General features: G+C 43.5%; 6 protein-coding genes and 2 non-coding genes across 11 annotated transcripts; 3 read left to right on the top strand and 5 right to left on the bottom strand.

The window, feature by feature from the left end:
* The first annotated feature begins 375 nt into the window (after nucleotides 1-375).
* Nucleotides 376-3,229, top strand: LOC109524572 (oocyte zinc finger protein XlCOF6.1-like). 2 transcript variants are annotated; one of them, XM_019884541.1, is made up of 3 exons: nucleotides 376-756; nucleotides 999-1,197; nucleotides 1,958-3,229. In XM_019884541.1, exons 1-3 carry the CDS (start codon nucleotides 640-642, stop codon nucleotides 2,938-2,940), a joined length of 1,299 nt encoding a protein of 432 aa, XP_019740100.1. In that variant the 5' UTR covers nucleotides 376-639; the 3' UTR covers nucleotides 2,941-3,229. The 2 variants fall into 2 exon arrangements, with proteins under 2 accessions (XP_019740100.1, XP_019740101.1); XM_019884542.1 differs by having other exon boundaries at nucleotides 376-1,197.
* An 813-nt stretch (nucleotides 3,230-4,042) lies between these two features.
* LOC109524593 (zinc finger and SCAN domain-containing protein 21-like) lies at nucleotides 4,043-5,813 on the bottom strand. Its single transcript, XM_019884574.1, has 2 exons — nucleotides 5,289-5,813; nucleotides 4,043-5,005 (listed from the first exon to the last, which is right to left on the bottom strand). The coding sequence occupies exons 1-2, from the start codon at nucleotides 5,479-5,481 to the stop codon at nucleotides 4,107-4,109; spliced, it is 1,092 nt and encodes a 363-aa protein (XP_019740133.1). The 5' UTR covers nucleotides 5,482-5,813; the 3' UTR covers nucleotides 4,043-4,106.
* Nucleotides 5,814-6,392: 579 nt separating this feature from the next.
* Nucleotides 6,393-9,030, bottom strand: LOC109524575 (oocyte zinc finger protein XlCOF6.1-like). The gene is made up of 2 exons (XM_019884545.1): nucleotides 8,597-9,030; nucleotides 6,393-7,680 (listed from the first exon to the last, which is right to left on the bottom strand). The coding sequence occupies exons 1-2, from the start codon at nucleotides 8,727-8,729 to the stop codon at nucleotides 6,530-6,532; spliced, it is 1,284 nt and encodes a 427-aa protein (XP_019740104.1). The 5' UTR covers nucleotides 8,730-9,030; the 3' UTR covers nucleotides 6,393-6,529.
* A 650-nt stretch (nucleotides 9,031-9,680) lies between these two features.
* LOC109524582 (zinc finger protein 771-like) lies at nucleotides 9,681-11,981 on the bottom strand. The gene is made up of 2 exons (XM_019884559.1): nucleotides 11,571-11,981; nucleotides 9,681-10,983 (listed from the first exon to the last, which is right to left on the bottom strand). The coding sequence occupies exons 1-2, from the start codon at nucleotides 11,692-11,694 to the stop codon at nucleotides 9,965-9,967; spliced, it is 1,143 nt and encodes a 380-aa protein (XP_019740118.1). The 5' UTR covers nucleotides 11,695-11,981; the 3' UTR covers nucleotides 9,681-9,964.
* A 299-nt stretch (nucleotides 11,982-12,280) lies between these two features.
* On the top strand, nucleotides 12,281-12,353 carry trnat-ugu (transfer RNA threonine (anticodon UGU)). The gene has a single exon. It is a non-coding gene; the product is annotated as a tRNA-Thr (tRNA).
* Nucleotides 12,354-12,573: 220 nt separating this feature from the next.
* trnat-cgu (transfer RNA threonine (anticodon CGU)) lies at nucleotides 12,574-12,646 on the top strand. Its single transcript has one exon. It is a non-coding gene; the product is annotated as a tRNA-Thr (tRNA).
* Nucleotides 12,647-13,403: 757 nt separating this feature from the next.
* On the bottom strand, nucleotides 13,404-15,875 carry LOC109524603 (oocyte zinc finger protein XlCOF6.1-like). The gene is made up of 2 exons (XM_019884587.1): nucleotides 15,447-15,875; nucleotides 13,404-14,950 (listed from the first exon to the last, which is right to left on the bottom strand). The coding sequence occupies exon 2, from the start codon at nucleotides 14,937-14,939 to the stop codon at nucleotides 13,995-13,997; it is 945 nt and encodes a 314-aa protein (XP_019740146.1). The 5' UTR covers nucleotides 14,940-14,950; nucleotides 15,447-15,875; the 3' UTR covers nucleotides 13,404-13,994.
* Nucleotides 15,876-16,365: 490 nt separating this feature from the next.
* On the bottom strand, nucleotides 16,366-18,616 carry LOC109524598 (gastrula zinc finger protein XlCGF8.2DB-like). 3 transcript variants are annotated; one of them, XM_019884581.1, is made up of 3 exons: nucleotides 18,263-18,616; nucleotides 17,767-17,843; nucleotides 16,366-17,576 (listed from the first exon to the last, which is right to left on the bottom strand). In XM_019884581.1, exon 3 carries the CDS (start codon nucleotides 17,545-17,547, stop codon nucleotides 16,519-16,521), a length of 1,029 nt encoding a protein of 342 aa, XP_019740140.1. In that variant the 5' UTR covers nucleotides 17,548-17,576; nucleotides 17,767-17,843; nucleotides 18,263-18,616; the 3' UTR covers nucleotides 16,366-16,518. The 3 variants fall into 3 exon arrangements, with proteins under 3 accessions (XP_019740140.1, XP_019740139.1, XP_019740138.1); XM_019884580.1 differs by lacking the exon at nucleotides 17,767-17,843 and having other exon boundaries at nucleotides 18,263-18,615; XM_019884579.1 differs by lacking the exon at nucleotides 18,263-18,616 and having other exon boundaries at nucleotides 17,767-18,023.
* Nucleotides 18,617-18,791: the final 175 nt, after the last annotated feature.

Raw genomic sequence — 18,791 nt, 5'->3', positions numbered from 1 at the left:
AGGGCTTTAACGTGTGTCTGACAAACGAAGTGCAAGACAAATAAAATAAACCAGAGTACTGCTTATCGCCAAATGGGGGAAACGTTAACGTTTTTCCTCCCTTGCAATTAAAGTCAGCAAAGACGACTATTGAATGTCTCTGTAGATTATCTTGAGCGATTATTCTGTGTTATGGGATATGTTGAGAGTGATGTATTATTTCCCCGCCCTCCCCTATCTGTTCAGAAAAATGCTGGAGCTGACCATGGAAATTACAAAATCTTTTCTTGCATACTTGTGTTCATGAAACTAAATAATTTAGCATCATAATAGTATTTGTTGGGGCAAGTTTCCAATAATACGCTGGTGAAGGAAACGTTTCAACATACACTCGCCATGGGTTGAAATTGTCTGACAGGATTCTATGAAACTTCATGTGGATGTCGAAATCGTATTTGTGGCGTCAAACAGTCAAAAGTTATTCATATGATTGTAGTCATTTCAGTCCGAATGCGAACTTAGTGTCTTTCAAACTTTGAAATCAGATACTATTTTCTCCTGTCTTTCCTTTTACATTCGTGCGGTCGAAAACTGTATCCGACTGGCGTTCCGACACACCTGTACAGAAGCATTCATTACTGTATTTAGGAGCACCTACTAATGGCGTCATCAACGGCGTTGAATCGCGCATGGTATGGAGTTTGTCCAAGTGGAGATGCCGTACAAACGCCAATTTACTTCCGGGTACGGTTTGTGTTTCCCAAAGGCGCCTCACAAGTAAACATTCTTTGAGAATTAGGACTGAATGAACCGAAACCTCGACACAGAATGCCCCGTTGTTAGTTTAGCGGAGGAAACATTTAATTAAATCCTCATATCCGATCTCTTGTTGAATTTTTACGTTTCTCCAGTTAGCTTAGATTAGTTTAGCTCGGTACCTGCGATCAAAGCGACGCGTTTGTTCGAAACACATCGCTAGCGGAGTTCCCCCTGTGAGTGTAAATTGTTGTGATTATCGGGTGAAAATGTGTAAAGTCGAAATGCTGAGAGCGATGCTGAATGCCCGACTGAGTGCGGCCGTCGAAGAAATATTTGGAGTCGTTGCAAGAACGATTGCAGAGTACGAGGAGGAACTTAGTCGGACCAAGGAGGAGAACGAGCGACAACGTCAACTACTCGACGCAGTTTTCAGGCCTCAGGAGGAACCCCACAAAACAGGTGCGTCCTCTTCACCATATTGAACTCATTCGACGTACTACACCGGCGGACGCGGCCGTCTTGGTGGCCGCCTATGGATTGTTTTGTTCTGATGGTTGTCGATTGTTTGAATAAATACATTTGATCGTTAAAAACTCCTCAAATCTGCTCGATTGGAAAGGCATCTCTGGTGCATTGCCCTCTTCAGACCACCCTTCAAATGTTTGATTGGATTCAGGTCTGGGCTCTGCCTTTCTCAAAACCTGAATCTTTATATGGTAAAGTCATTTGTTTGATGGTTTAGGTTGTTGCCATAATAAAATATGAAGGTCCTCACCAACTTCACCTTTCGAACAAAAGCCAGGAGATTTTGTGCCAAGACTGACTGGTATCTGGATCTCTTTGTAACTCTCTTCACCTTGACTAAGACCCCAGTTTCGTCTAAAGACAAACCCTTCCAAAAAGCATGATGCTGCCACTGTCGTGCTTCACTGTGGGTAGGGTGATGAGCGGTGTTGTATTTGCACCAACATACCTTTGAGACAAATGACCTGTATCTTCAAGCGTCACTTCATCTGACCATAACACATTTTTAATAAACATGCATTGGGGAAATGTCATGTGTATAAAAAAAGACTATCTTCTGTCTTACGCCAACAGGTGAATATCTCAATGTACTTTTCGAAGGAAGGTTTTTTTTTTGGCTATCATAACATTTGTGTGTGTGTGTGTGTGTGTGTGTGTGTGTGTGTGTGTGTGTGTGTGTGTGTGTGCCCTGCAGATAACAGTGAAGAAAGTCTTCCCCTTGAGCAGCAGGAACCAGAGCCTCCCCAAGATCAAGGGGAAGAGGGGGAGGCAGATCCCTTCCTCATTAAAGAGGAAACGGAGCGTGAGCCTCATCAATTGCTGGAGTTGCCGTTTTCTCGCGTCATTGTAAAGAGTGAATATGATGAAGACAAAAGTCAGAGTGTGGAGAGCAGAGGGGCGGAGCCTCCAAGCAGCAGCTCAAGTCAACACGTGACAACAGAAGGTGACGGAGGCCGCCGTGGAGCATCGCAAGCAGACTGCCGCTTGGCTCCACAATCACACTCTCGTTCTCCTGACTCTGATGCTGAACACCCTAAAAGTGATATGACATGTCACCCTGGCAACGCACACTGGAAATGTTCTCAATGCGACAAAACGTTTGGTACCAAGTACACTTTGCGAGTACACATGATGATCCACTCTGGAGACAAACCGTTCATGTGTTCCGTTTGCGGTAAAAGATTCTCTCAGAAGGCACACTTAACGACACACACCAGAATACACACGGGCGACAAGCCTTATTCCTGCTCTGTCTGCAACAAAAGTTTCATTGATTACTCCGCAATGATTAAACACACGAGGGTACACACCGGAGAGAAACCTTTTGCGTGCTCGGTCTGCAACTTAAGTTTCAGTGATCGCTCCAATTTGGGCAAACACATGAGAAGGCACACCGGAGAGAAACCTTTCGCCTGCTCGCTTTGTGGTAAAAGATTCTCCATAAGGGGACATTTAACAACGCACACAAGAACACACACGGGAGAGAAACCTTTCACTTGTGCCATCTGCAATTTAAATTTCAGTGATCGCTCGGGATTGGTTCAACACAGGAGAACGCACACGGGGGAGAAACGCTTCACCTGCTCAATTTGTGGTAAACAATTTTCTCAAAGGGGTGCGTTCACAAAACACATCCAAATACACTCTGGTGAGAAACCATTAAGTTGCAGTGTGTGACAGCTGAACAAACACCGGCGTGCTGCGAGGACATTGAGGATTTGACTCCATTGACAAACCTTTGATTTTGCGTTGTCAATTGTAAACGTGTACAAGTGAGCCCAAATAAAAAATCAAGTCTTTAACTTGTGATAGTGTTCAGCGTCATTGCCCTGCTGCTGTTTCGGGTTCGCAACAAAGTTCTTTCATGTTCTCTCAACGGTAGCTCTGTCACATCTGTACGTGAAGGAAATAGGGATGGGCCAGCGTCCGCTAATAGTAATAAAACTGCGAAACTGATGACCCCTAAGTTGTTGAGAATTGCCTACATCTTTTCACCACTCTTTCCTGCTCCTCCATCTGCCGAATATTGAAAAAAAAAAACATTGTGATGTTTTTTTTTTTTCTCCATTTGATGATGTGCTGGTCAGATGAGTGTGACTGCAGTCACATCAGATGCATATCCGATTTATATCCACGTACGAAAGAGGCCCGGGTTAAAAAATAAAAATTATCGTACCGTTGTCATTGCATGAAAAAAAATCTGACACGAGGTTAAAAGAACAAAAAACTGAATTGACCTGCAGTACGAACACAGCCCCTGTTGTCTTATTGGATATGCGTGTGCAGTTATTCCGACCTTGTAAATACGCTTCACCCATTAAAGGTGATCAAAGTCATGAGCATTTGTGCTTTGAATGATTCTTCTGAATCGATGAGCCACCGGTAGTCACAAGGATGCTGACCTCAAGGGCCAACTCCACGTTGCTTCCCAAAATATGTGCTTTCAGTACAGGATGATTTCAACAAGCCCAAAATAATTCTTCCCTATGAACGGTTATTCCCAAAACATTTACAGCAAAGAATGTTGAAGGTCATAGTATCACCATCATTTTCTATCCATCCATTGGCTGGAGCGCTTTATTTGGGTACATTGTAAGCTCGTAGCTGGAACAAATGCTACTCGTGTAAGAGGACGATGATGGCAGACTAAACAACCAAACCCCCCAAAAATGTTGCATGATCCACAAAAAAGGCTCAGCCTCGATTCATCGTAACTGGATAATTTTAATTTTTTTTGGTATATTTTTCAGAACATATCAAACCCGCTGGTGAAAGTCATCAAGTTCAAGTTCAGTTCATGTAGAAGAAGTCAAAGTTTCCAAAGCCTTTAAGTTCCCGCGGCTTCATTGAGTGCAACGCACTTGTGTGTCTTCACTTGGTACTTGCGAGGGAATGTCTTCTTGCACGCGACGCAACTGAACACTTTGCCTCCAGTGTGTTTTTTTTCTGTGTCGGGCAAAGGCTGAATTGGACCGGAAGCTTCTGTTACAGACTAAGCAAGAATAGGGTTTTTCGTCACTATGCGTCCTTCGGTGTCGGGCAAACGATGAATGTGAACTGAAGCGTTTGTGGCAGACTAAGCAGGAATACGGTTTCTCGCCAGTGTGGGTTCTTGAGTGAGCCTTCAAAGTTTCGTTTTGCGTGTACCGTTTACCGCACACTGAGCACCTGAAAGGCTTTTCCCCGGTGTGTATCCGGGTGTGTTTAGTTAATGCCGAGTGGCCAGTGAAACTTTTGTTGCAGATTGAGCAGCCGTACGGTTTTTCTCCAGTGTGTGTCCGTGTGTGCGCTGTCAAATTACCCTTGTGGGTGAAACTTTTGCCACAAACTGAACACTTGAATGGTTTCTCTCCCGTGTGCGTTCTTATGTGTTTGATCAGAGCGCTGCTATAGTCAAATGTTCTCCCACACTGGGAACATTTCCAGCGTTTACCGGCAGTGCGACCTGTCATATCACTCTTAGAATGTTTGTCACCATCGGTGTCGAAAGAGTGCAACGTGATGTCATCCAAATCTGAGAGTGGAGCTGAGAGGCTGGCAGCTTGGGACGCTCCGCAGCGGTCTCCGTCACCTTCTTCTTCAGCCTCGGCATCAACCCTCAAAGGAAAAGCAACCAATGGCAATTGGGTGACGTCGGCCTTCTCCTCTTCCTCTTTGATGCGGGGAGGCTCAGGCTGCCGTGGTTCCACCGTGGATATCCCTTCTTGTTGTTTCGGGGAAAGACATTCTTGACTGGAACTTTCTGCAGGACATGAGAAAACAGCCATGGTTTGGAGAAGTCCAGCCCTGTGAAATCCCCAATCAAGAATCCAATAAGCCGTGAATACACAACAGCATTTGCTTCGAGATGCGTCAAAACGCGCAAACTTGACGTCGGAGGGCACCATGCTGCCCGAGACTGAAGGCGTATAAAACAAAAATAGCGAAGCAATAGTTAGTCCTCATAATTGCATGAAGAAAATGTAAGAATGTTGAGCGGAGAGAGAGAGAGAAGGTTCGAAAGACCCGAGGAAGGATGCGCAAACCTTCTTTGTATAACACAACGTGCGGCTTGAGAACAGCGTCCAGCAGCTGACGCTGACGCTCATTCTCCTCTTTTGACCGACAGAGTTCCTCCTGGTACTCGGCGATGGTTCTTGCAACAACTCCGAATACTTCATCGACGGCCGCACTCAGTCGCTGATTCAGCAACGCCCTCAGGAGTTCCACTTGACACATTTTCACACCGAAGCTCCGCTGAGCGACGTCTACGATGGCGGATAGTGAGCTAAACCAACTTAAAGGAGCGTCATCAAAAGTGCACTATGACGAGGTTGGCCGGGTACAAAAAAAAAAACAATGTGGATTGTGTTTTATGACAGAAATCCGTGCAGAGTATAGAAACGCGCGGCTATTGAAGCAAATGAAAACAAATTAGGTGGCGCCTGTGCGAGCAGCTTTTGCATGTACTTTAACTTCCGGTTCACCCTGTCACAACCTACTTGTGCATTACTGTCCCCTCAGGTGTGAAGGCGTTCATGTAACAGGGCCAGTGAAAAGCTTCGAAATACTAACCGTACTCTTTTATAATGACACAAAATCTGTGAAAGAATACATTTCCACACCTCTGAACATCCTTCAGATAACATAAGGCGGCAGATCACAACAGACAGCGAAAAAAGCCCAACGAAAAACTTCCCAGACCCCCTGCATGCATGTACTCGCCTAAAAAAACTCCAGCTCGGATCGTTTATTATTTTCATGCCCAGTTGTATTTCAGACACCCTGAACCGGTTGCCAGCCAATCGCAGGGCACACATAGACGAGCAAAGCATTCGCGCTCACAATCACATCAAGGGACAATTGAGAGTGTTCCATTAACCTGTTGTGCATGTGTTTGGAATGTGGGAGGAAACCGGAGTACCCGGGGAAAACCCACACAGGCACGGGGAGAACATGCAAACCCCACACAGGGAGGCCGCAGCCGGAATCGAACCCTGCACCTCGGCACGGTGAGGCCGACGTGCCAACCAGTCGACCACCCTTCCGCCTCTTAACGTTACCTTAAAACTTAACTTGAAACCCTTAAAGGTCCGCATCCAACATACTGCCACTACAGGATAGAAAGAAATGTAACATGATAAAACCAGTTTGTTTCTTGACAATCACTTTTATTATGTGAAAAACGGAATGTGGTCCCAAAACAAACTTGTAAGCAAAAACACTTACAGTCCATAAGATAATACACGACACTCGGGCATGAACAGGAAATCTCGATTGTTTCTTTTTAAATGATATTGAGGGCTATCACTGGTTGACCAAAACAGCCATGCTTATCAAGCTGATACTTGTGTGAGAATTTCTCATCACACACATTGCAACTGTACACTTTCTCTCCAGTGTGTGTCCTCATGTGCCGCACCAATTTTGAACGTTCACTGAAACTGTAGGTGCAGACAGAGCAGGGAAAGGGTTTCTCCCCAGTGTGTGTTCTGGTGTGCGTGTTCAATTGTGCCTTCTGGGTGAATGTTTTATTGCAAACTGAGCAGGCGAAGGGTTTCTCCCCAGTGTGTGTTCTCATGTGTTTGGTTAAATTATTCTTCTGCGTTAATTTAAGACCGCACACTAAGCAGGAAAAAGGTTTCTCACCAGTGTGTGTTCTCATGTGTCTTCTTAAATGTCCCTTTGAAGAGAATTTATTCCCACAAACCGAGCAGACAAAAGGTTTATCCCCAGTGTGTGTTCTTGTGTGACTTATTAAACTTTTCTTGATTGAGAAGCATTTACCACAAACTGAGCAGGCAAAAGGTTTCTCCCCAGTGTGCGTTCTCATGTGAATTATTAAATTAGACTTTTGAGTCAGTGTAAGACCGCACACTGAGCAGGCAAAAGGTTTCTCTCCAGTGTGTGTTTTTGCGTGTGTCCCCAAATATCCTTTCTGAGTGAATCTTTTACCACAAATTGAACAGGCAAAAGGCTTCTCCCCAGTGTGTGTTTTTGTGTGTGTTAATAGCTTTCCCTTAAAAGAAAAAGTTTTGCCACAAAACGAGCAGGAAAAAGGTTTCTCTCCAGCGTGTGTTCTCTTGTGCACTTTCAAAGCATACTTAGTACCAAAGGTTTTGTCACACTGAGAGCACTGCAAGTGTCTGTTGTCAGTGTGGAATGTCATATGACTTTGAGAATGTTTTTCAAGGTCATCATCGTGGTCGTCGTCATCATGAGTGTCTGGTGTTGTGTCTGATAGTGGAGCAAAGAGGCTGTCTCCACAACAGTCATCATCATCGTCCTCTTCTTCATCGCCTTCAATCTTGACAATGACACAAGACAAAGGCAACTCGTCTTCAGCCTCCTCCTCTTTCATGCACACGGGCTCAGGCTTCTCTTCCTTTTTGATGTGGTGGCACTTCTGCCCAGCATGAAGATCTTCTTCGGTGGCATCTGCATGATACAAGGAGACAAACACAAATGGTTTGGGAAAAGTCAAACTTGGTTCAGTCAACTCAACTTCAACTACAATTTTCTATGCAAGGTTTGGGCATATTTGATTGATAAAATTATTTCAATTTATTTCCAATAGTCGATTCTGGTTATTTCATCACAAAATGTTGTCGTAAAATTTTTCTACTAAGGCCAATTATGAACTTTCCAATAAGGAAGAGAAACAATGATGTTACAATTGTCACAATAATACAAATTGTATCAATATCTTTGTGGTCTTGTCTCTGTAGAAAATAATAAGCCGTTGTTGCTTGAATTTTAATTTTGTGTGTGCTTTACATGTAGGCTTGCACCTAGGACCTTGTGGAAAAACGCACAGAAACTAATAAAGACGATCAAGTAGGACTTGGTCATCAACAAGAGAGGTGTTTCGCTTGTCCTGCACGCGCATCTTCGCCCCATGCTGAAGCGTTAAATTTCTGCCATACCGACCGTGAGTTTTCCGACGACGTAGATATAATTATCGTACCTTGCGATTAATATGCGATGATTTCGAACCGTGAGATTCTGATATTGTTACCTCCCTCGAAAGGGTGTGCGCTGGTTTTATACAATTTATGTTAAAACCATTATTCTCTGAGGTACTGTATTGGAAAAATAACACATATCAAAAAAATCGGAATTTTATGTTTTTTTTTCCAATTTTTGAAAAGTAAAATGTGTTCGAATGGGAAGTTACTGTGATGGCACACAATTGAAAAGAGGTGGATTAAAGCCCATGTGCTAAATCTACGGCCTGCCACATTTGACAAACAATGTAAATAATATAAATGTAAATAAAGACATCATGCAAATTCAAGAATGTCGTTCAGTAATGAAAGAAGCTGCTGAAGAGAGAGTAAAGAAGGCAACAAACCTGCTTTGTGTAATCCAGTTTGAGGCTTCTTGACAAAGCCGTCCAAACGTTGACGTGATCTCTCACTGTCCTCTTTTATTCCACAATGTTGCTCCTCGTACTCTTCTTTCACACTTTGTGCACACATTTTCATAAAATAATCACAACAAATTTCAGTGAAACCTGATCTCTGCTTATTGCGCTGTGTTGCAAACAAACGCGTCTTTTTGTTCACAACTCGGAAGCTAAGCTAGGCTAGGCTAAGCTAAAATAGCTGCGGAAGCCTCAAGTGCACCGGGACGAGTTTTTCCGGAAACGAAGTCTTGCGTTATGACGCTTGAGTCAGGCAAAGTACTGACGTATTGTTTCAAGTCTTGGGTATGTTCTGTGATAATTCAGTCAGATATTATTCCGGCCGACCAAAGACAAGATTGGTGTTGGGTTGGGGCACGTGACGTCAGACATGACGTTGCCAAGGCCGCTCGATGCGCCGCACTCATTGGTTGGTTGACGTGTTTTTTTTTTGTCGATTGTGCGCGAACTGTGAATAACATTGAATGGAATTTAATTCCCTGCAATAATAATAATAATAATAATGTTGAAGGACCTTTAGTCTTCTCAGCGTAGAGTAGCGAGATGAACGTCACGTTTGTAAACTACAACATCACAGCATTTCAAGGCAAGGCAGTTTTTGCGCATTTCATCCACAAGATAACTCAGTGTCCTTCATCCATCCATTTTCTGATCTGCTTCTCCTCACAAGGGTCGCAGGGCGAGCCGCAGCCTATCCCAGCTGTCTTCGGGCAGTAGGCGGGGGACACCCTGAAGCGGTTACCAGTCAATCGCAGAGTGTTTCTCATATAACTAAAATTATAAGATTTAAAATTATTTAAGACCTTTGAAAACTAAGAAAAAAACATACGAATAAAATCACGTAAGACATTTAAACGTGAAGTAAAAGAAATAAAAAGTAGTTGACTAAAATTACGAAACGATTCAAGCGGCTGGAATGAGTCATCTACATTGTGAAGGATCGATTTCATATTCGAGTAAGGCTGAGACACACACACACACACACACACACACACACACACACACACATGGGTCCGCATAGTCCTGTATTCATGCACCTACATAACAGAACAATGAGAGTGAAGACATCGACACATGGGAAAAAGTTTCATACACAAACATGAACCTGGTCAAGCTTGAACACTCAGACATGAACAAAGCTAAGAAGTGCGCACATGGATACCTATTAGATTACCCAACAGTCACCAATCAGCAGAAACACAATCAGCATGATGAGATCACGTTTAGGAACGAGCTGAGGACTGGACACTAAGCAGGAAAGAGGTTTCCTTCCAGTGTGCGCTTTTGTGTCGAGGCTTAATTGTGCCTTCCGAGGGAATCATTTATCGCAAACTGAGCGGGGAAATTATTTCTCTCCACTCCGTGTTCTTGCGTGTGCGTGTTTAAATATGCCTTTCGAGCAAATCTTTTTCCACAAACCGAACAGGCAAAAGGTTTCTCCCCAGTGTGCGTTCTTGTGTGGCTTATTAAACTTGTCTTTAAAGCAAAGCTTTTACCGCACACTGAGCAGACAAAAGGTTTTTCTCCTGTGTGCGTTTTCATGTGACTTGTTAAATTTGACTTTTGAGTCAGTTTAAGACCGCACACTAAGCAGGAAAAGGGCTTTTCCCCGGTGTGTGTTCTTGTGTGACGTTTTAAGTTTTCGTTTTCAGAGAACCTTTGACCACACACAGGGCAGGCGAAGGTTTTCTCACCACTGTGTGTTCTTGAGTGTCTGTTCAAATGTCCTTTGGTAGAGAATCGTTTCCCACAAGATGAGCAGGAAAAAGGTTTCTCTCCAGTGTGAGTTCTTGTGTGCCTTTTTAGGACTCCCTTTACAGAGAATCTTTTGCCACAAACTGAACAGGCAAAAGGTCTCTCTCCAGTGTGTGTCATAATGTGCACTCTCAAAGTGTACTTGGTACCAAACGTCTTTTCACACTGAGGACATGTCAGGTGTTTCTTGTCAGTGTGACGTGTCACGTCACTTTTCGAGTGTTCACCATCATCATCGTCAATGTCAGAGGAGCGTGGTGTTGTGTTGTCACTATCTGAAAGTGGAGCTAAGAGGTTGTCTGCTTGCAATCGTCCACAGTGGTCTCGATCACCCTCTTCTCCATCACCTTCAATCTTCACAATGACACAAGGGAGTGGCGACCTGGTGAGATCGTCCTGCTCCTCTTCTTTAATCTGGGTGGGCTCCAGCTCCTCTTCCTGTTTAACGAGTTGAAGCTCTGGCTCCACTTTGATGTCGGGGGGATTTTCCTCCTCCTCTTCCTCTTTAACATGAGGTGACTCTGGCTCCTGCTGCTCAGGAAGGTTTTCTTCACTGACGTCTGCATGACACAAGAAGAGAACAAGATATGGTTTGGGAAAGTTAAGCGTTGCTGAGTCAAGTCTCATGTTGTTTATTATGTTTTTGCCAATGTGTGTCACAACCATGGATAATCATGACGGTGGGGAATTACATTGCTCCGCTCAAAGCTTGAGCAGGTCAGTGATTGGAAGTACGTCATCAACAACCTTCAGGATGCCAAATACAAATTCATCAATTTTGTCATGCGCTTTCTCAGGTGGGTTCGATGGACCTTATTTCAACATTGAGTGCTTTTATCGCGTTATTAGGCATGGATTCTCAATTGTTCAGAGGATGCAGGTGGCAACAGGTTTTGTTATGTTGCGTTGTTGTATTGTATTGATGGTTTCCATAATTGAGACGAACGGCGGAGCTATTCAGAGGTGGATTGAATCATTGAAACCCCACGGACGTCCCGTTTATCAAATGCGCGGCCGTCACTGAAGCACGCAGACTGTCGGAAACTAACACATTTATTCTAAACATAAAGTTGCACATTTACAAGGAGGAATACTGTTGTACAATGAAACTTGTTACCAGACGATTGCGATGAATAAGCGACCAAACCTGCTCCGTGTAACACAACCCGAGGCTCCGTGAAAACAGCATCCGGTGGTTGACGCTGTCTCTCGTTCACGTCATTAGTTCTCCAGAGCCCGTCCACATCCTCCGCTGTTGTGTTTGTACACATTTTCTCACGAAAATAACTCTTACCACTGGCACTTGATCTCTGCTTAGCTGCGCGTTGCCTACAAAGCCGTCGTCTCTTTGTTAGCAGCTAGCAAGCTAAGCGAGCTCAGGAGAACTTCAACGTGCGCCGAGTCGAGTTTATGCGGAAACAAAGATTGGATTAACTTGTGTTTGAATCCCGTTAAACAGTGATGGGCGTACTGGGTCAAACTTTCAATACGTTGAATCGACGCTAATTCGGGAAGGGATAAGAAGTGAAGAAAACGTGATTTAGTCAAACATACACGGAAGTCGATTTGCAACGTAATACGGCAAATCCACTCGGACAAACCTCTGCCAGGTTGAATGCAATAATCAATCCTACTGTATAAACTGGAACTAGTAACGACTCATAGGGTTAAAAAAGACAGCAATTACACCATAATGTAAGAAAACTGGACATTAACAAGCGTTGTGTGTGTTTTTTTCCGAATTCAAGTCAAGCAATGGACTTGTATTTTTCTGGAACCATTTTCTGAGTCCCTCAATACTTGGCTGTTCTTTTGGTAGCTCGTTAACAAAAATGCTGACGGCCAACTAGCGTACGAGGCCTCATAGCTCAGTGGTTAGAGCATTGGTCTTGTAAACCAGGGGTCGTGAGTTCAATTCTCACTGGGGCCTCATCCCATTTAACTGAGTTAATATCAGGTGCGTCGAGCAAGTCTGTGTACTTTTCAGCACTCTTCAAACGTGTAGAACATCACTTTCCATTTATTTTTCGACTGCAAGTCAAGCAATGGACTTGGCTTTTCACTGAAAAATCTGCTGAGAACCCACATCTTTCGAGGCACTGCTTTTGTTTGCTCGTTAACAAAAATGATGTTGGCTAAACAGCATGCAAGGCCTCATAGCTCAGTGGTTAGAGCACTGGTCTCGTAAACCAGGGGTCGTGAGCTCAATTCTCACTGGGGCCTCATCCTGCATAACTGAGTTCAGTTCAGGTCTGTCAAGCAAGTCTGTGTACTTGTCAGCGCCATTCAAAGTGTAGAACATCATTGTGTGTTATTTTTTTTCTACTGCAAGTCAAATAATGGACTTGGCTTTTCCTGGAAAAATCTGTTGAGTACTCCAATCTTTCGACGCTGTGCCTTTTTGAAGCAAGTTTTTTTTTTTTTTTACTTTTCTTTTAATAACGGCGCGACACCCGCAGCGGCTCCTCTTGTTTCATGTTGAGAGGGAAGAAATTTCATCAGTGCTGTATGTTACACATACGTACAGCACATTTGACAATAAAGTTGTATTCAATTCAAGTCAAGCAATGTACTCTGTTGCTGGGATCAGTGAAGCTCATCATCTGTGTGACAAGTGTTCTTCGTAATACCTTGTTTTGAATTAGCTGTGCACTGCTGTATCCAACCCAATGCATGGCAGGCTGATTGAACACTCTAAATTGTCCCTAGGTGTGAGTGTGAGCGCGAATGGTCGTTCGTTTCTGTGTGCCCTGCCCCTGCCCCCTGCCCGAAGAGAGCTGGGATAGGCTCCACCACACCCGTGACCCCCATGAGGAGAAGCATCTCAGATAATGCATGGATACAATTCTTTCTGCGGAGACAGATACCAAACGATCAACATTCCAGTACTGGTTCACAGCCCAGAGCCATGGACCCCTGTTATTCCATAATGTACAGGTCAAAAGGTTACGTTACCTTTCACTTGCATGTGTGAAAAAAGTATGTTCCAGCAATCAATTTGGTTTTATTGCTGTCCAACCCATTTGAATCCACAAACCTTCTTCATACATTACAAGACATCAGCTGAGACAACGAATGACGTAATAGCATCCATCCTGAACTACGATACATCTTTGACATGTTCTTGTGAATTTCATTTTAGATGGCAGTCCACAATTGTCTTGTCCTTGTGTACAGTACATGTGATAACATTAAGTGTATCCATTACATGACAAAATATGGAAGAGCGTTCAGACACAGACTCTGGTACAATTCAAAAGTACATTTCGCATACTGCGCCATTGCTGTGCCAAAAATCAATCAGTGATGGTCTAGTGATCTATTAATCTGGTATTGATTGCTGCAGACAACAGGGCAAAAGAAATGACTACATTTTAAAAAATAACTCATGATATATATACTGTATGTTCCTCTCTGCATTCCAATATTGCAGTGTAAAATACTGTAAATAGAATAAATGTGAACAAAATCTGGACGGTGTCTCATGGGAACGGGGTGACTGAAGTGAAATTGTTAAGAAAGGATCTGTTCATATGTCAATCAAACATGTTCTGGATTTTGACTCAACATATCACATCCCTCCAGTGTGTGTTCTTACGTGTGTTATCAAACTTCCTTTCACAGAGAAACGTTTGTCGCAAAACGGGCATGTAAAGGGTTTTTCCCCAGTGTGTGTTCTCATGTGATTTTTTAAGTGCGTCTTTTGAGAGAATCTTGTGCCACAATCTGAGCATGCAAAAGGCTTCTCACCAGTGTGCGTTCTCATGTGTTGAACCAATGTGGAGCGAACAGTAAAACTGGTTTTACAGACAGCGCACGTAAAAGGCTTTTCTCCAGTGTGTGTTCTTGTGTGCGTTCTTAGATTTTCCCTGCGCGGGAAACTTTTACCACAAATTGAGCAGGTAAAAGGTTTCTCTCCGGTGTGCGTTCGCTGGTGAACAACCCACGCTGAGCGGTCACAAAATATTTTGTCGCAGATTGAGCATGAAAATGGCTTTTCGCCAGTGTGTGTTCTTGTGTGCGTTGTCAAATGGGCCTTCTCGTAGAATGCTTGACCGCAGAATGAGCAGACGAATGGTTTTTCCCCAGTGTGATATCTCATGTGTCTTTTCAGATTCTTTTTGTGGCCAAACGTTTTGTCACATTGAGAACATTTCAAGGGTTGGTTGACATCCCCTTTAGCGTGTTCATCATCAGTGTCAGGATAGTGTGATGTTGCCTCGTCGCTATCTAATAGTTGGGTGAGGTGGCTGCCTGCTGGGGATCCTCTGCAGTGACGGCCATCGTCTTCTGCTGTCACCTTTTGACTCGAGCTGCTACTCGGAGGTCCTGTCCCACTATTGTGCTCACCCTGACCTTTGTCCTCATCATCTTCACTCTTCACGATGACACGAATCACCGGGAAGTGCAGCCCTTGAAGCTGCTCTCCCGCCTCACTGATGTAGTGCTGCTCCTCTTCCTCTTTGACGCAGGGGGGCTCTGTGAAGCAGATCCCGATGCTGCCGCCATCAGCCATTGTCTGTGTGGATGGAAATAATGCCAAATGTCAATGTTAACAGTGAAGGTTAATCTTTGGTTACATGATTGAAACGTGTCAAAATGGAAAAAAAAGCAATGTGTCATTCGACGGGGCAAGCGATCTAACCATTTGACCATCGTGATGCCTTTGACAGATAGTTATTTCACAGGAATTAACTTCATTCACCTCTTGGTGGCCATATGAGTTGTGCGTGTGTGTGCGTGTGTGTGTGTGTGTGTGTGTGTGTGTGTGTGTGTGTGTGCGTGTGTGTGTGTTAGTTAGTTAGTTAGTTTTCCAAATGATAATGTTGCACATATTCATCACATCGCATGAATAGTTGACTTTAACATAGAGTTGATAACAATGCACAAAAGAAAAACATTCAAGTTGAGAGAGTGGGGGCTAGGAAGAAGCTTGGCGGCTGAACAACACCATAAGCGACGCTTAGAAAAGCGTTTTCAAATAGAACGCTCCAAAGCAAGTCAAAGTGAAAAGCGAACAAACCTGCTGAAACGCAACTTGAGGCTTTTCGAAAACAGCGTCCGTCCGGGAGTTGACGTTGTCAAGTGTGTTAGTTGGAGAAAGTTCAGCCTCGTCCTCTGTATCGCTATCGTCGTTTCATGCAATCACGTCACTTTACACTCACACTTGATCTGCGATTAGCGTTTTGTTGCTAACTTCTGCGTGGCTTCGTTAGCGACTAGCAAGCTAAGATAAAACTGGAGACATTTCAGAGTGATACCATTTTAAATGGACTCCAAGAATTCATTAGCTACGTTTACGCAGTGATACAAAAGAATTAAGTATTTAAATGAGAACAAACCCCGTCCTGACCGCAATAACGCTGACATAACTCAGGGTGCTGATAGATGGAAGTTGAATGTTCAACGCATTGGCTACGGCAACAATAATTGGACAAACTACAGTACATGAGTTCTTTGCTTTCCCATTTGCGCCTGGGTGACAACACGTCCGCCACCCAAAGGTTTCACGAGAATCTTTATGAAGGTAATCGAAAAAAAAAAATCTAGTGTTTGGGCATATAGTTGACCCCAAACACAAGTTTCTGACATCACTCTTTAGGTCAGCGCTGGACAATAACTTTTCTGCCACCCAGAAGTAGCTGGCATTTAACGATATGAAGTATTTAAGACTTCACTGCCTTGTGATGCCTTTTTATTTTAAAAGTGCAACAATGGCTACACGCGTTTCATATTTTGGGACGACTGTGAGTCTGATCTTAATCATTGTCTTGACACCATTTTTCATTGCAACAAAATGACAAATGAAAAATCAGACAAATCCAATGATGAATTTACCTCAGAATAATGTAGAAAGACAAGAAAACAATGCAACACCGGTTCCTACATCACAGGATATTTTAGCAGTGCGTGTGTAAATCAAAAACACACATAATCAGATCACTTTCCCTTGTATAATTTAATAGAGTAGATGTACATGCTATCTCCTGTGTTCTATAAGTCACTAGGGAAACATGGGAAGTAGTGAACCCTTACAATGTAGCTGGTCACTTAAAAAAAAAAGTCGTGATCACACAAACTTGATCCAGACATTGTTACTTACTGTGCGTTCTCATGTGATTATTTAATGAAGAATGATAACTAAAGCTTGTATGGCAAATTGAGCAGGTAAAAGGTTTTTCTCCAGTGTGTGATCTTGAGTGAGTGATCAGATTTGTCCTCTGAGTGAATCTTTTGTCACATTCCGAGCAAGCAAAAGGTTTCTCTCCAGTGTGTGTTCTCATGTGCTGAACCAATCCAGACTGAACTCGGAAATTTGCGTTGCAGACGGTGCAGGAAAACGGCTTCTCTCCGGTATGTGTTCTTGAATGTGTCCTCAAATTTCCCTTTCGGGAGAATCTTTGGCCACACACTGAACAGGGAAAAGGTTTCTCACCTGTGTGTGTTTGTGTGTGTGTTATCATGGATTCCTTTCGAGAGAATTTTCGATTGCAGATTGGACAAGAATAAGGTTTCTCCCCAGTGTGCGTTCTCATGTGTTTGACCAACAGCGCCCGCACTCGAAAACTTGTGTTACAGATTGAGCAGGGAAAGGGTTTTTCGCCGGTGTGCGTTCTTGTGTGTGCTATCAAAGTTGTCATTTCAGATAACCCTTTACCGCAAAACGAGCACACAAAAGGTTTCTCTCCCGTGTGAATCCTCATGTGTCTTTTCAGATTTCTCTTGTTGACAAATGTTTTGTCACATTCACAACATGTCAAGCGTGTGTTGTCAGTGTGACATGTCTCATCAGCTTTAGGGTGTTCATCGTCAGTGTCGAGAGAAGGTGATATTGTGTCATCGTTATCTGACAGTGGAGCCACGAGGCTGTCCGCTTGGGATCGCCTCCTCTCAAGCTGGCTGCAATGAAACTGTGAGGCGTGCGGCTCGTCTTCATCGTCTTCACTCTTCACAATGACACGAATGACCGGGAAATCCATTGCTGGAAGCTGCTCTCCACGCAAACTAATGCTGTGTTCGTCCTCCTCTTCTTTAATGTGGGAGGGCTCCGACTGCTCAGGCTCAAGTGGAAGCTCTCTTACGCTGGAACTTTGTGCATATCTGATCCCACCAGTGTCCTCCATTGTTGGTATTTTGATGGTAAGAGAGTGAACTGGAATGACCAGAAAAACAACAGATCATCCTCATGAAGACTCAAATGTGAACATTTAGACAAGACTACTCATCTCACAACACGAAAATGAACTAGTTACAATCGCAAAAGACCAGTGCGAGAGATTTAAAATGTGTGTTTGTGTGTGTGTGCGTGTGCGTGTGTGTGTGAACAAATGGAGCTCGTTTACCTGTCGGTTGAGTAGTCGCACTTGTGGTTGAAGCCAAACTGCGGCAGGGTTTTACTTTCTAGATCCAGATTTGACACCTGTGAGAAATAATCGAGGTGTACTGTTTTAGTCTAATTTGAACCAACATTTTGGACCAGGTTTTCAAGATATGATATCACACGAAAACGTTCCCACAACAGGACTTTTTTTGCTGACATAAAAAAAAATATTTCGTACCAACCGTTTGTCCTATTTTCAAAATTCTTCCTGTGTTGAACTCATACTGAAGAGGCCATTCCAACCACAGTCGGCATTTTGACATTTTGCCTTTTTGGGGAAATCGTCTCACGTTTCTAATTGTGTGGTGTGCCGTGTTGTCATTTTCAGTCAACCTCACATTTACGACACAAGGGGATGAGTTCGTCTTCACATTTGGAAACTCGTCATGTCTGTACTCGGCTTTATGGATCGTTAACGACAACGGAGACACATACACAATTTAGAGAAGTGGACAAACCTGCTTCTGCAATGCAACTTAAGGCTTCTTGAAACGAGTGTCCAGTGGTTGACGTTTTTCGCTCGCTCTTTTTGTTCGAGATAGTTCGATGTCGGTGTCTGGACGTGTTTTGCTAACTTCCGCGTATCTTTGTTCCCAGTCAGCTAGTAATCTAATCTAGTTTGAAGAACTTCAAATTGCACCGAGGCGATTTTGTCAAAACCGAGAAAAATAAATGAGGTTTAAACATTTATTTGAAATTAATACGTGTTCGGGAGAGAGCAAAAAAAAAAAACAGCCCCGTAAATGTACGCAAGGGAGGGATTCAACAACAGCACTTACGGACGTAATGGCTGAGCCGCCACTATCTACGGCAAGTAAACTTGGACTAAATTAATTGTCCTACCACGAGAAGATCCTTCGAGCAGGTGATGAATGAGGAAACACAGCGAATGAAGATGTAACTTTTTTAACCAACAATAAAAATTCGTTTATTCTTAAAAAAAAACCCCACACATTACAGGGCTCCATAGCACTTATCCGCACATTT

Source organism: Hippocampus comes, unplaced genomic scaffold, assembly GCF_001891065.2.
Source record: "Hippocampus comes isolate QL1 unplaced genomic scaffold, H_comes_QL1_v1.1 scaffold21, whole genome shotgun sequence".
Classification (NCBI taxonomy): domain Eukaryota; kingdom Metazoa; phylum Chordata; class Actinopteri; order Syngnathiformes; family Syngnathidae; genus Hippocampus; species Hippocampus comes.
Note: the sequence above shows the minus strand (reverse complement) of the source record. Positions and strands in the feature narration are given on the sequence as shown.